Source organism: Scyliorhinus canicula, chromosome 20 (genome assembly GCF_902713615.1).
Source record: "Scyliorhinus canicula chromosome 20, sScyCan1.1, whole genome shotgun sequence".
Taxonomy (NCBI): Eukaryota; Metazoa; Chordata; class Chondrichthyes; order Carcharhiniformes; family Scyliorhinidae; genus Scyliorhinus; species Scyliorhinus canicula.
This window is the reverse complement of record NC_052165.1, coordinates 3,388,732-3,405,056: the sequence shown is the minus strand read 5'-3', so window position 1 is coordinate 3,405,056 and position 16,325 is coordinate 3,388,732. Positions and strand designations below refer to the sequence as shown.

General features: G+C 46.0%; 1 protein-coding gene across 2 annotated transcripts in view; it reads right to left on the bottom strand.

Annotated features, from left to right (window-relative positions):
* Nucleotides 1–16,325, bottom strand: part of LOC119954732 (cat eye syndrome critical region protein 2-like) — a 109,160-nt gene that overhangs the window by 20,067 nt on the left and 72,768 nt on the right. For both annotated transcript variants that reach the window (XM_038780254.1, XM_038780253.1), the window contains exons 13-15: nt 15,552–15,678; nt 10,563–10,960; nt 6,911–7,030 (exon numbers count right to left, since the gene is read on the bottom strand). In XM_038780254.1, coding sequence (XP_038636182.1) covers nt 6,911–7,030; nt 10,563–10,960; nt 15,552–15,678 — 645 coding nt within the window. The remainder of the gene's footprint in view (nt 1–6,910; nt 7,031–10,562; nt 10,961–15,551; nt 15,679–16,325) is intronic.

The window sequence follows — 16,325 nt, the reverse complement described above, 5'->3', positions numbered from 1 at the left end:
GAGTTTGCACATTCTCCCCGTGTCGGCGTGGGTTTCACCCCCACAACCCAAAGATGTGCTGGCTAGGTGGATTGGCCACGCTAAATTGCCCCTTAATTGGAAAAAGAAAACTAATTGGCTACTCTAAATTTGGAAAAAAAAGTAGGGTAGTCTTCCCAAGGGCCGGTGCAGACTCGATGGGCCGAATGGCCTCCTTCTGCACTATAAATTCTATGAATTCAGTAGCAACTCCAGGAATTCTGGCCCTGCGAAAGATGCAGATGCAGGCCATTCGGCCCATCAGGTCTGCCCCGACCCTCCGAAAGAGCACCCTACCTACGCCCTTTTCCCTGCCCTATCCCTGTAATCCCACCTAACCTGCACACTAATGAGCAATTTATCATGGCCAATCTACCGAACCTGCACATCTGTGGACTGTGGGAGGAAACTGGAGCACCCGGAGGAAACACACGCAGACACGGGGAGAAAGTGCAAACTCCTCACAGACAGTGACCCAGCCGGGAATTGAGCCTGGGACCCTGGCACAGTGAGGCAGCAGTGCTAACCACGGTGTCATTAATTATCTATGATGTGGAGATGCCGGCGTTGGGGTGGGCACAGTAAGAAGTCTTACAATACCAGGTTAAAGTTCAACAGGTTTGTTTCGAATCACTAGATTTCGGAGCACAACTCCTTCCTCAGGTGAGTGGTCACCTGATGGAAGGAGCTGTGCTCTGAAAGCTAGCGATTCGAAACAATCCATTATCTATGGCTAGACCCTAGGAATAGAGTAAGTTGCTTCAAGTATTTTTATTACTTTACTAAAAGCTGGTTCTCAAGTCACGGTTCAGACTGCAGGTTTATTTCTTTTCCTTTTCCCTTTATGGACGAGGATGAAGAGATGGGTGCCTGTGCAGCATTCCTTACGAGCCAACAGGAAGGTGCAAGGAAGGACCGCAGCAGGTCAGGAGCTGGAGAGGCCTCAGGAGTTTGTAACAGGTTAAAGGTTTGTCCATGATTACAGTCAAATGATACCATAGAAAACACCAACCTTGTAAATGGATCAGAGATACTCGTAATAGGGAATAATGACAAACAGATAAGACTTTCAAAGGTTCAGCAATAGTTAATATTGAATGTTTCTGGACTTCACAGGTACACTGGTTTTTACAGAACCTCATCAATCACACAGGAGTACAGTCCACTCCTCTGAAAGCCTTTTCATCTAAAATCTGATCATTGGATTGCTAATTAGTGGGAATTCAGTGCATATGTAATTTAATTCAAATTGCTGAATAATTCAAATTCTAGTGTAAATAAGCCCCCCCCCCCCCCCCCCCCCCCCCCCAAGATTATGAGCAGTTCCCAACCAGTGGAGTTTGATGTAAACTACATTGATGCATAAGATTATATGACAGGTTTGGATAATGTAAACTAGAAAGAAAATAGGTGATGGAGCACAGATCTAAGGTTTTGGGCAAGAGACGTATGAAAAAGAGTGATTTAATGCAGTAATGTGCAGACACAGTCGGCAGTTAGAAAGGCAAATGCAATGTTAGCATTCATGTCGAGAGGGCTAGAATACAAGACCAGGGATGTACTTCTGAGGCTGTACAAGGCTCTGGTCAGACCCCATTTGGAGTATTGTGAGCAGTTTTGGGCCCAGTAACTAAGGAAAGATGTGCTGGCCTTGGAAAGGGTCCAGAGGAGGTTCACAAGAATGATCCCTGGAATGAAGAACTTGTCGTATGAGGAACAGTTGAGGACTCTGGGACTATACTCGTTGAAGGATGAGGGGGGATCTTATCGAAACTTACAGGATACTGCGAGGCCTGGATAGAGTGGACGTGGAGAGGATGTTTCCACTTGTAGGAAAACTAGACCCAGAGGACACAATCTCAGACTAAAGGGACGATCCTTTAAAACAGAGATGAGGAGGAATTTCTTCAGCCAGAGGGTGGTTAATCTGTGGAACTCTTTACCGCAAAACGTTGTGGAGGCCAAATCAATGAGTGTCTTTAAGACAGAGATAGATAGGTTCTTGATTAATAAGGGGATCAGGGGTTATTGGGAGAAGGCAGGAGAATGGGGATGAGAAAAATATCAGCCATGATTGAATGGCGGAGCAGACTCGATGGGCCGAGTGGCCTAATTCTGCTCCTATGTCCTTTGGTCTAATGACCTGGAACTTGTTGCCCAAGAGGGTGCTGAGCCAATGATTTCAAAGGGAAAATAAACGGGTACTTGAAGGAAATATACTTGCCGGCTAACGGGATAGAGTGGGAAAATGGGGCGAGGTGGAGTGCTCCAGAGAGAGAAAGCAAAGGCGCCTTGGGCCGAATGGTCTTTTGTGCCCCACGATGGCCCCTGGCGCAGCACTCGACCCGCACTACGTCACTGGTGCACTATGCACCACTATGCTCCCATGCACGTTCTTCAACCAATTTGGTAGGTACATGCAGTTTTCCTCCCAGGCTAGCTCAACTGCAACCTTAACCGCTAAATGATATTTTTCTTTTGATTTTTGGAACAAGCTAGAAAGACTTTGTGCAGGGGGTTCCTACACAGCCTGGTCAGTTCACTTGTAGATAATCCCATGGTCATAGTTGCCAGCCCCACATTGGATCATAACTTTTTTTCTTAAAAGCCTGATGATATTTGAAACTATCCAAATGAGGATCCCGACTTTCAAAGTCACTCCCAAGTAGTTGCAATTTTTCAAGGAACAGATTTTGTTGTAAAGTAGACACCAGCCGGAAAAAAATCACAACTCAGCAGCAGAGAGCATTATAGCACTTGAAACATCCTGACGCTGAAACTGAACCTACAGCAAGAACTCCCCCTAGTGTCACAGCAAAAATAAACACAGCTAGTTTTCAGGGCACATTTCGCCCATGTGAGGAATAAATCCCATGGCGCAGGTCGGAATGTGGAGCGTTTACCGCCACAGAGGCCAGCGGGAATATAGACCAAATCTTCTGACCATTGAGAGGCTGGGAGATCGACACCGAATAGGCTAGATTCACCTGCAGATGTTCCCCATACCGACTGCAGTGGTGCTTCAGAGGTCCAGGGTTGGCGACAGGCTCCATCCTGAACTCTGAAGATGTTTCACACCGGTGTTGTTTTCCCACCCGCATCCCGGAGAATCAGGCACAGGTGGTTGGGCCTTATCTCCCCACTCATTTAGGGTGGCATATGGTGAGTACTGCTGCCTTACATTGCCAGGGACCTGGATTCAATTCCAGCCTTGAATAACTGTGCGGAGTCTGCACGTTCTCCCCATGTCTGTGTGGGTTTCCTCCGGGTGCTCCGGTTTCCTCCCAGAGTCCAAAGATGTGCAGGTTAGGTTAATTGGCCATGATAAATTGCCCCTTAGTATCCAAAGTGGGTAGTTGGGGATAAGGTGGGGGCATGGGCCTGGGTGTTCTTACGGACGGTCAGTGTAGACTCGATGGGCCAAATGGCCTCCCTCTGTATTGTAGGGAGTCTATCAGCATCCCATTCACAGGACGCAAATGGGTTCCATGCTGGCCTCCAGCAGGATTCCTGATTAACCGTGGCGGGCAACAGTGGAATATCCCAAGGAAATTCACGCTAGTGTCAAACAGATGTCTGGGCCTCTTACCGCATTCTGCCCCCCCCCCCCCCCCCCCCCCCCCCTCCACCCCCTCCCCCCCGCCACTGGACCCACCATCGGGGACTTGGGAGAATTCTGCCCTAACCTGTCCAATTCCACAAAAATAATTCCAATCTACTTGATCAAACGCCTTCTCTGCATCAAGCGCCACCTCCAGCTCCCTCCCTTCTGATGGGGAGAGCATCACGGTTAACAAGCGCCGCACATTCGGAGACAACTGCCTACCCTTTACAAACCCTGTCTGATCCTCCCAACCACCTGCGCAAGGCACTCATCATGTCAGCGCCAACACCGTGGCAAGAATCTTGGCATCCAAATTTTGCACAGATATTGGCCGATACGACCCACACTCCACCGGGTCCTTATTCTTTAACAACACTGAAATAGATGCCTGTCCCATCGCCTCCGGGAGCACATTTAGCCACCGCATCCTCAAACATCTTCAACAACAGCGGAGCCAGCCTATCCAAAACCATATTATAGAATTCCACCGGTTACCCATCCGGCCCCACTGCTTTACCCGCTTGCATCTTCATCTGAAGCTCCTGAATTCCCACTGGCTCCTCCCACCTTCACCTCCTCTCCTACTTTAAGACATTCCAGCCCCTCCAAGATGTCTCTCTTATCCGACTCATCCCCTGGAGGCTCCGACCTATCAACTGCTTATAAAACTCCTCAAATACCCTCCAGCACCAGCCCCCTCGCCCCGTCCCAGGCCCGAACAATCTTCCCAGGAGGCCGACTGCCAACGGAGCTGTCCCTCCAGCAAGCGACTAACCTTCTCCCCGTCCACGTACACCAGACCCCTCGAAGCCTCAACTGGTGCACCGCTTTCCCTGTGGACAAAAGTTCAAACTGCGTCTGCAGGTCCTTTCTTGTGAGCAAAAGCTCCGGAATGGGATCCTCCGCATACTTCCCATCAACCTCCAAGATTTCATCTCCCAGCCACTTCCACTCCTCTCTTGCCTCCCCATCCACCTGTGCCATATACCAGATGATCTCGCCCCTTACCGCTGCCTTCAACGCCTCACAAAGTACCGACAACAAGATCTCCTGATTATTATTAAACCCCACACCTTTGACACCTTCACACAAAACTCGGATCCACGAGCAGCCTCACATCCAACCTCCACGCCGGCCTCAGTGCCAGCCCCCTCTCCAGGACCACATCTACCAAATGCGGAGCATGATCTGAAATGACAATTGCCGAGAATTCCGCTTTCCCCACCCCAACAATAACGACCTCCACATAATAAAGTCAATCCTGGAGTATACATTATGCACTGGCGGAAACAAGGAATACTCGCTGCCCCCATTTTCTTTATAAACGCCAATAACCCCGCGCATTACACATTGCCATTCGGATTCTTCCCATCCCCCCACTTCCTATCAGCCATGACCATGGTCTCCAGCTCTACCCCACAGGTGGGACCAAGCCCTATCCCTAGTCACCGTCTGCCATCTACCCTCCTTCCCTTTCCCAGAAACCCCCAACCACTTTGCCTTGAAACCGCTCCTCTCTGCATAACTCCTCATCCCCCCCCCCTCCATCAAACCTCCCATGGCCCATTGAAACCTGCCTACACAGGCGACAACCGGCCATGGCCCTTCCCCCAATCCCGCTCACCAGTCAACTTACGTTTGCTAGCACCTGCCAGAGCTCACTCCCCCCATATACCCAGTACAAAAACTGACAGAAACCACCCCCCACACCAAGTCCTTCTAAACCAATCAAACATTTTTAAAAAAAAAAAAAAATTTAGAGTACCCAATTCATTTTTTCCAATTAAGGGGCAATTTAGCGTGGCCAATCCACCTATCCTACACATCTTTGGGTTGTGGGGGAGAGACCCACCCAGACACGGAGAGAATGTGCAAACTCCACACGGAGTGACCCTGAGCCGGGATCGAACCTGGGATGGTGGCGCTGTGAGGCAGCAATGCTAACCACTGCACCATCCTGCTGCCCAAAACCAATCAAATGATAAACCCCAAACAAAAGGGGAAAGAAATCCCCGTTCCCCTGTAACACATTATCCCACCGTCCCCAAACCACCCTTCCCAACTACAACATAGGAAAACAAAGTCCAAACTTAGTTCAGTCCCAATCATTCAGCCCTTATGAACGCCTCTGCCGCGGTCTCAAAGCAATAGTCCCTGGAGTTATACATAGCTCTCAGCTTCACCGGGTAGACCACACGAACCACACATTCCTCTTATAAAGCACTGCCTTCACCCTATTAGAGGCTTCCCACTGATTTGCCAGCTCCACCATGACATCCTGGTACGTGTAAATACCACTGCCTTCACCCCTCACCTCACGATTCTGCTCATCTCATCTCAAGACCTTCTTCATCTGATAGATGAGGTGTCGGTCATTGTGCCGTGACAATGCCTCCTCCAACCCCTTCAGCACCTCTCCCTGCTCCTGCACAGCCTTTGATGTCTTTCCAAGAGCCTTCTTCATTGAGGCCAACATATCACGCACCAACAGTTTGAGCGAGGCCATCATCTCCTTCCCATGCTGCTCAAAATGCTCGACAAACTGCTGCTCAAACTCCACCGCCATCACCTAGGCCAGCGTGTCCACTGTAATGGGCGTAACCCCACCCGGCGAGCTTGCCCCGCCATCGTTCCTCCCACACTACTCTGCACCACACCTGAGCTCTCAGGCGGAGGGAGTAGTGCCACATTCTTCTTCTGATGGGGTTTCGATATCCTCTGTTAACACCGACTTTACTGGAGGTCATTCATATAAAATTCCCCCCCAAAACTGGGTGAGCAGGGTAAAAACATTAACGCTCCGGCATGTGCGACCTCCACCTCCATGTCGCCACCCGAAGTTTCGAAACCAAAATCTTAAATGCTATTTTGCCTGTGGAAATTGTCCCTCAATTAAAAAGTGCTTTTCACGTCCTGGATGTTTCATTTGTGAGAAATGAATCCAAGGAAAAACATTGCAAATATACGACCTACACCATCTGAGCAGCTTTTGTGGAGTTACCATTGGGATTTCACAGCAAGTGGATTGGTTAGGTCCAGTTTCTGCAAATTTCTTCGCCGGTTCTCAGGGAGAACCTGGGCCCACAAGTTGTTTCTTATTTTTGTGCCATTATTTGCAACACCAGCTCACCCAGAAATGGGCTCAAAACCCACCAAACTTAGCTTTTAATCATATAGTTTCTTATAAGGTATGTGCTTCACCATCTGCACAATAAATACTTGTTCCTCTTTTTAATTGAGGATCACATACAATATCATATATACAGAGCAAAGCTCTTTGGCAATTACCTGCATGATAAATTGGTGATGTAGCTGTTGCCGTACTTGGTCTGCCAGTCGTGGTTCCCTTGGGGAACAATATCGATACTGTGGTTCCACCGAAGGCCGAGATCCAAACATACAGGGTCTCTAGATGAGGAAAATATTTCAATTCGTGGGCTACCATCCTGAATGGGGTGGGGGAGGAACTTTCAAAACATCCCAAAGCCAATAAAGTACACTGAAATATTAGTCATTCATTCGGAGGGAACGCAGCAGCCAATCCGTACAGAGCAGTTAGACAAACAGTGATGAGATAAATGACCCCAATCTCTTCTAGTGATGTTGAATGGGAGATAAATGTGTCAGGACAACAGGAAAAGTTCCTGCTCTTCATAAAAGAACAAAAAGAGAACAAAGAACAGGAACAAAGAACAATACAGCACAGGAACAGGCCCTTCGGCCCTCCAAGCCTGTATCGGTCACGATACCAACCTTTGCCAAAACACTCAGCACTTCCTAGTGCCGTATCCCTCTATACCCATCCTATCCATGTGTTTGATAAGATGCCTTTTGAACGCCGTTAATGTATCTGCTTCCACAACCTCCCCTGGCAACGCGTTCCAGGCACTCACTATCCTCTGCGTAAAAAGCATGCCTCGCACATCTCCTCTAAACTTTGCTCACAGAATTTAAACCTACACCCCCATGGTGACTGACCCCTCCACCATGGGAAAGAGTGCCTGCCCATCCACTCTATCCATGCTCTTCCAGATACTTGTAGACCTCTATCAGGTCACCCCTCAACCTCCGTCTTTCTTTTTTTATATAGATCTAGAGTACCCAATTCATTTATTTTTCCAATTAAGGGACAATTTAGCATAGCCAATCCACCTAGCCTGCACATCTTTGGGTTGTGGAGGGAAAACCCACGCAGACACGGGGAGAATGTGAAAACTCCACAGGGACAGTGACCCAGAGTCGGGATTGAACCTGGGACCTCGGTGCCGTGAGGCAGCAGGGCTAACCACTACGCCACCGTGCTGCCCTTATCGCGGTCTTTCTAACGAAAACACTCCAAGCCTCTCCACATAGCTAACACAAATAGTGCCATGGAGTTTATTAAAATAATAACTAGTGTTTATAAAGTGGCTTTAACATTGTTAACCATCCAAAGGTCCTTCACAGGAGTGACGTCAGATTAAACTTGACTCAGAGCCACATTAGGACATGTGACCAAAAGCTTGGTCCAGGAGGTCAATTTTAAGGAGCAACTTAAAGGGAAGCAGGAGAGGCAAAGACATGGAGAGAATCAGAAAGGAAATTCCAGCGCTTAAGGCAGAGGAGACTGAAGGCACAGCTGTGAATGGTAGAGTGAAGGATACTGGAGATGCCCGAGAGGCTAGAATTGGAGGAGTGCAGATATGAGGGGGTTGTAAGGGTATAAAGGTTTTTTGTTTTTTAAAATTTAGATTACCCAATTATTTTTTTTCCAATTAAGGGGCAATTTAGCGTGGCCAATCCACCTACTCTGCACATTTTTGGGTTGTGGGGGCGAAACCCACGCAGACACGGGGAGAATGTGCAAACTCCACACGGACAGTGACCCAGAGCCGGGATTCGAACCTGGGACCTCAGGTGCCGTGAGGCAGCAGGGCTAACCACTAGGCCACCGTGCTGCCCAGTATGGGTATAAAGGTTAAGGGATAGGGAGTAGCAAGGCCATGGTAGCATTTGAATGGCAATTTTAAAATTGAACCTATCCCAAAACATGAGTCAATGCAGGCCACAAAGCTCGGGGGGGGGGGGGGGGGGGGGGGGTAACAGGACTTGGTTCGAGTTCTCCCCCCCCCCCCCCCCCAACCCACACAATCTTCTGACTCATGGTGGGAATTACTCAGTCAAAGTGGACAACGTTTTGTCCTATTTTAATAGTCAGACCTCAGACCTTTTCCATCCTTATTCTAATACAAAGAAAAAAAAGGTACTAGACTTCTCCTCACCTGGCAACAGTATTGACCTGGTCAACTCAAATGCAGCCTAATTGTAATTCCTGGCCCAAACAACACTTGAGCACAAGTTCGACAGCGTTATGAATTGTTCTGTTGGGGTTGTTCCTGCTTTACACAAGGTTTTACGGGTTGGAAGACGGCTTTGTGATGCAGAAATTCATGACTCACCTGCAGTTACCTGTTTATTCTAAAATGTAATTACTTGGAAATTACTGCTGGTTATATTGTCAAATGCCTAGCAGGCAATTCCTCCCTGCCATTTTAGAAGAGGTGTTAATCTTTCAAGATAAATGGATTAATATTCCCAGTGAAGACAGGAGAATGTCACACAAGCTTGTTGAATATTTACCTGCTAATGTCACCAACAGTAATGCTTTATTTTCAGTTGAAGGAATCTCTTTCAGGATTTAAATTATTGGATTCATTGCTTTTTTTGTGTTTTTTCTGTCTAACTTTATGTTTTTTAAACATAAATTTAAAGTACCCAATTAGGTGGGGTTATTCTGTTACAGGGGTAGGATGGAGGTGTGGGCTTAAGTAGGATGCCCTTGGGCGGCACAGTGGGACAGTGGTTAGCACTGCTGCCTCACGGCGCCGAGGTCCCAGGTTCGATCCCCGCTCTGGATCACTGTCTGTGTGGAGTTTGCACATTCCCCCACAACCCAAAGATGTGCAGAGTAAGTGGATTGGCCACGTTAAATTGCCCCTTAATTGGAAAAAAAAATTGGATACTCTTAAATTTATATATATAAAAAAGTAGGGTGCTCTTTCCAACAGCCGATGCAAACCCGATGGGCTAAATGGCCTCCTGCACTGTGAATTCTTTGATTTTTTTTCCAATTAAGGGGCAATTTAGCGTGGCCAATCCACCTACGCTGTACATATTTGGATTGTGGGGGTGAGATCCACGTAAACACGGGGAGAATGTGCAAAGTCCAGTGACCCAGGGCTGGGATCAAACCCAGGTCTTCGGCGGTGAGGCAGCAGTGCTAACCACTGTGCCACCCTTGTCTAACATTATGTTAATGATAAATGCCAAGATAAGAAGCTAGACTCTGTTTGATTCTGTAGCTGAATGACAAAATAACTATGAGAAGAAACAATATTCATTTGATTGGAAAAGGCAGAAAAAGTGTTGGTGAAGGTTTTAATTAGTCTAATGTCAGTATTAATAATTGAATTCAGAGACCCTGGGACACGATATTTTTTAAAAAATCAATAATGAGCAACAAAGATGCCCACTGTGGTTGATGCTCCCTTTCACACAGGATCATTGAAAGTTTCCTCAACATTTATCCAAACAAATCCGAAGGGCTGCTATAACTGACCTCAGCATTTCTGGACTGCTGGACGTGGCTTTTAATAAATAGCCACGCTTTTTCAAAGATGTCAGATGACAGTAAATATGACCAAGCTTTGCTGTGTGGCCTTCCAACCTTAACTTCCTATGTGCATAAATAAACAATGTAAGTGATTTAAATAGCTGGCACTGAACACGAAGGGTCAAGGACTTTAGATAAAGATGGCAGGAAACTAAAGGGGCAAAAAAAGTTACTAACTTAATTGCTTACTTACCAACCCTGAGGGCTGGAACACAATTCTAGCCTGAATACACACCGTATGCACACAAACAAAACTGTAATATTCAAGGAAAAAGAATGACATCTTACTTGTTGGCCTTGGTGATGATACATTTGACGTGGGGATTCAGCACATGACATTCCCTTGTATGGTGGTGTGAGGGGGTAGGTCTGTCCATTCACTAGTCCCAATCTCCTTAAAGAAGGCACATCCTGCAACTGGTCACTGTTCACTTCAGATCCAACATTGTGCCCCTCACCATTTATCTGTTTCTGTTGTCTTCTTAGAGATTCATCGCTAGTTTTATTGAAAGTTTCAGTGGCTTCTTTTCCAAAGCGGCTTGACTTGCTTCGTCTCCGGTCTTTCTTTTCCCTGTCGTCCCACCTTAAATTAAATTCTTCATCACTGTCAGCATCTTCTGCAGGGAAGTGTTTCAGCATCGATTTGTTAAAACACCTGTCCAGAGCCTCAGCCATCTTGGTGTATTCTATTACAAGATGAAAATTCACTGATAAATAGTGAGGAGACTCATCCAAAAGCACCCTCATCAACAAAGTTCTCAATTTTGTGCAAAATGAAAGTTTATTATGGCTCAGAAATGACTGATACAACTTAGTGGTAAACCTGTTAGCTCAGGACAACAATATTAAAATATAGAAAAGATGTGGGGAGTGATTTATCAGCCTCATTGCGACACGCAAGATGCGCAACACTGACAAGATTCAGATATGCATATTTAAATAAGCCATTCGGCTCATTTAGATATGTCTGTGACTGATTCACCTGGTGCCTGGGACCCAACGGCCACGCCAGAGAGGCTTTGCAGGGCACTTTTTCAGACTGGTCGATGCAAACCTGTCGTAACGTCACCTGGGGGGGAGGTTCCCCTCCCAGGCCATTGGAGACCCCCGGGTAGTTGGGCATTGGGCAGGATGGCATCGCCAGCCTGGTGCTTTGACATTGCCACCCAGGCACCTTGGTAGTGTCAGTGCCAGGCTGGCAATGCCAAGGTGACCAGGTGCTAGGTTGCCCAAGCCAGGGGTCAGGCCTGGGGTGCCTTGCTCATGAAGGCCCGCCGTCTCAACCTTGCCTCTTGTCTGAGGTGTGGTGGTCCTCGGGTTAAATCACCACCAGTCAGCTCTCCCCCTCAAAGGGGAAAGCAGCCTATGGTCATCTGGGACTATGGCATTTTTACCGCTTACTTTTATTTCGTTCAATTGTGGATTTCAATTCTCCCACACCTTCAAACTGATACGATGGAGGATTTTATGATCATGCATCCTGATTAGGTTTGACACCTTTTATTAAAAAGCGACCGAATATAAAACCAAAGTGCATACAATGCATCACTCTTATTTGTTTATATCACTAGTTTAACTAATATGCACTGTAAACAGTCTTTTCCTTTTCAGTTTATCACACAAGTTTCATAAGTCAAGATTTCTCCTGGATTTACAATGTTAAGCCTATTAACTTTACAAGTAAAATTCAGATCCAATAAACAAGAACAATTATCTTCCTCCCTTAGCCCAATGCATTTACCCTGGAAGATTTGGACAATATCAGTAATGAGTCAGTTCACAACTTGTTTCTTTGACTCCTCCCCAATCCTTCAATATTTTGTTACTTGTTTTAAACTAAAGAGTAAATAACCTATCAGAAGGAAAGGGATTGCAGAACAAGTGCCAAGAAGAATGAAATAAAAAAGATCAGTCTTTTCATGCTCTTATTCTACAAGTGGCACAAATATTACATTCCAGTCAATAGCTTGTGTGTTGTTGCACATAGGCATTCAAGACTCGGGGTGAAGCAGAGTTAGATGACAGGAGACAGCCGGACAGCACATATAGATCTAATTCAGCCCCCATTCTAAAGTTACACATTCTTGTTGTTATTCATGTATAAAACATGAGTTTTATAATATTATTTAGAATGAAACAGTAAAACGTAACAGCAAGATAAAAGCAAATTACTGCAGATGCTGGAATCTGAAACAGAAAACACTGGACAATCTCAGCAGCTCGGACAGCCTGTGGAGAGAGAAAGGAGCTAACCGTTTGAGTCTGGATGATCCTTTGTCAAAGCTCCAGTTTGTCAAAACTTAATAGCAATTTGGGAAGCAGAGAAGTCAAGTTAATTGGAGCATAGAAGTTACTTTGCAATACAGGCAGAGTTGCTGGAAGTTAAAAAATTAAGGCACAACAGTACCCCTCTTCAAGAAGGGTACAACTATATTGCTAATTACTCTATGGTTAATTTACATAGGCAGCTTTGAGTATAGATGCAAACATGGCAATATATATTGAGAAGCAATTCACACAAATGTATGACAAGAAAGCGAGATTTTGACAGCAGTATGTGCACCTAGATGCTTTGTTAAAATTATAACCACTGGTGACTAACTTGCTATTGTTATGGGTCAGGGTTTAGAAAACTCCAAATTATATCATGGAGTTCACCTGACCTACAACTGTTTATAGGTTTTGGTTATGGGGAGCACAAGGGCCTACCTTTCAGGTATTATTCAACAGAGACCTGAAGCACTTTTAATCAAAAACAAAGTTTATTCTACAAATTGTTAACATTTTTCTAAACACACACAGTAAACATTTTAGTAACTACAAACATAAATACCCCACACAGCTAAAACCCTTACTAATTTTCCCCTTTTAAGTTGCCCCAATTTAGTAACAAGGTTCCATAAACTTGAAACCTGTGAAAATTTACTGTGCAAATGCCAATCTTTGCCTTTCTTTTTTTTTGATAAACAATTTTAATGAGATATTTTTTGGCAATGTAAACAGTAGAATTACAGAACGTGAAGACAAAAGGACTGTACAATAAACAAAGTACACAGTGCAATTGCCCTAACCCGTCCGACCCAAATCTGCCTAATTGACCCCCTATACTACATTCCCCTAATCCTCCTCCCCCCCCCCCTCCCCTCCCGGACGATTAATTCTCCGCAAAGAAGTCAATGAATGGCTGCCACCTCCGGGTGAACCCTAACACCGACCCCCTCAAGGCGAACTTGATTTTCTCCAAACCCAAGGAACTTGCCATGTCTGACAGTCAGGCTTCCGACTTCGGGGCTTTGACTCCCTCCAAGCTAGAAGGATCCGTCTCCGGGCTACCAGGGAAGCAAAGGCCAAAACGTTAGCCTCTTTCTCCCCTCGGACTTCCAGGGCCTCTGAAACCCCAAAAATTGTCACATCCGGACCCATTGCCACCCTTATGTTCAATACTCCAGACATGACGTCGTCGAACACTTGCCAGTATCTCCTAAGTTTTGGACACGCCCAAAACATGTTCTCATATTCGCTCACGTCTCCTTCACTACTCTTATCTCTCTCTTCACTCTCTCTACAGAGCGTCCTAACTATCTCCTCTGTGCCTCGCAGTTGTGCCAAGCAGGACATGATTGCCATCGGCTTGCGAGCTTTCCCTAAGCTCTTGTAAATCTCTGACAGGTTCTCCCACCAAGTATGCCCTATACTTCCGGGACCTGTTTCATCAGTCGCGCAGAATTCGCTCCAAAGGGGCCAACCTTTCCCTTTGAGGTACTTTCTGATTTCCTCTTCCCATACGGCACACTGTTCTATTCTACTGGTCGCTACAACCTCGAATTCCTGGGAGTTCATCAGGCGTTCCATTAAATTGACTGCCATTTTTCTCTCTATCTCTGGGATCTCTACTGAATTTGGAACAGGGGGTGATGAAGTGGTGATGTAGACACAGCTTATGCTAATTTCCGGCCTACAAAACTCCCGACAGTTTTACGCTACAAAATCTCTCACGTTTACCTTGTATCCCTGTTAGCACGCATGTAAATAACACACTTCCGAATCTTGATGGTTTGATCAGTATTGGTCTTACACTTGTGGTTTCTCGGTTTCCAATTGGATTCTATTTCAAATTTGGGTTCTCTCGGAGTCACTAGGCTACTTCTAGGTCGAGTCGCATCTGGGTCGCCAGTAAATGTTGCTCTGTTTATCTTGTTCTAAATACAGAGGTCAATATGGTCGCCTTCCTTAATCCTAATTATGTTTGCTCTAGAGTCGCCAGGTATCTTTCAATACCGCCACAGGGTTCAAACCCGAATACTGATCAAAAAACCAATGCACCAGTTAGTTAGTTCAAAGTCAATACTATTTATTTACACACACAGTAATATCTACTCATGCACAAAATACCATAAACTAAACTATCTCTAACGCTAACGCCTATACTTAACTTCAGGTGCCCACTTAGTCAGAGGAACAATGGCCGTTGTTCGGATCTGAGGCTGTTGGCTTACGAACAGATAACAGGAGAACAGCTAAGGTCGTCCGTCTGATGGTGAGCGTTGACCTTGGACTTACTGCTTCTGGTGCAGCTGGTGGACGGGTCTCTCCACTTCGAGAGCCGAGTCCAAGAGAGCGATTCTCTCTCGGGGGCTTCTGCTTATACCCAAAGGGGCTTCGCGCGCTTTTGGGCGGGCCTTGAAATTGGCCCCACTTAATTGGGCCGTATCTTGATCACTCGTATTGATCTTGACCAATAAAGGGGTGGGTGCCCTGATGGCTGGGCGTGTCCTAGGTTCCGTTGGCCTTGCTTTGTTTATGCTTTCGGCTTGGGGAACTGGCGCCGCGATGTCTGGGGCTAGATCGGTTACTTGAATGTCATTCCTTTGTTCCCAGAGATGGGCCATCAATATGCTAATTGCCTTACAGTTTCAGTCTCGTCTGGGGGCTGTGGTTCCAATACGCATACAGGCTCTGTGCCTTCCTGCTTTCTTAGCATTGTCCATAGTTCCCTATAGTCTTTGCAAACATCCATTTTGTATTCTGGAAGTGGCCATCCCAGATGGCTACAATGCAAACCAGCTATTAATCTACAGGGGATATTTACTGAGGTCCAAGAGATGAAAGGGGAAATGCGCTAACTCATTTACTGTGCACACCGTACGCACTCTCACCTCTTGGGATATTATGTAGAATTCCTGGGTGAATTCAGTTCTTGATATTCACTTGCTTTATTAAAACTAATTTTCAAATAATATTGATAAAGATGGAAATAAACTATCGCTCCAAACTCACCATTTCCTTCACCATTATATTCCAGACAATCTTCAAACATAACCTTCATATCAGCAACAAATTCTTCTTTCACATTATATTGTTTTTCATTAAGTTTTCTTTCAATGGTGGATAGATCCATAGGCGTCTGAAAATGTTAAAAATATGGTTTAAAGAAGGTGATTGAGAAAAACGGTTCATGTGCATGTCAAGGTTTCTCAAAAAGGGCAACACGGTAGCATAGTGGTTAGCATAGTTGCTTAACAGCTCCAGGGTCCCAGATTCGATTCCCGGCTTGGGTCATTGTCTGTGCGGAGACTGCGCTAAAAGTGTCTGCATGGGTTTCCTCCGGGTGCTCCGGTTTCCTCCCACAATCCAAAGATGTGCAGGGTTAGGTGGATTGGCCATGATAAATTGCCCTTAAGATAGGTGGGGTTACTAGAAAAATAATTTGTTTGGGCCAATTCATAATTCTATGTTGGTTAACATGGTATTTCTTCCTGCAGGCCAGATGTGCCGATCGGCATTCCTAGACAGAATGACAATGCTGAAAACTTGGGTCAGATGTGACAATCGGCATTCATAGCCAGTCAACACGCTGACAATTGGGTCAGATGGCTAACGTAAAACAATTTCAGAATCTTCAAGGTGGGAGTTGAATTTGAAGAACTCTGTGATTTGTTGATGAAAACATTCCCCCATTGAGTGTGGAAAAAGTAGTTGCTTTTGATGCTGTAAAGCAGGGGTGGGCAAACTACGGCCCGCATGCGGCCCGACAAAGGTTTTTATGCGGCC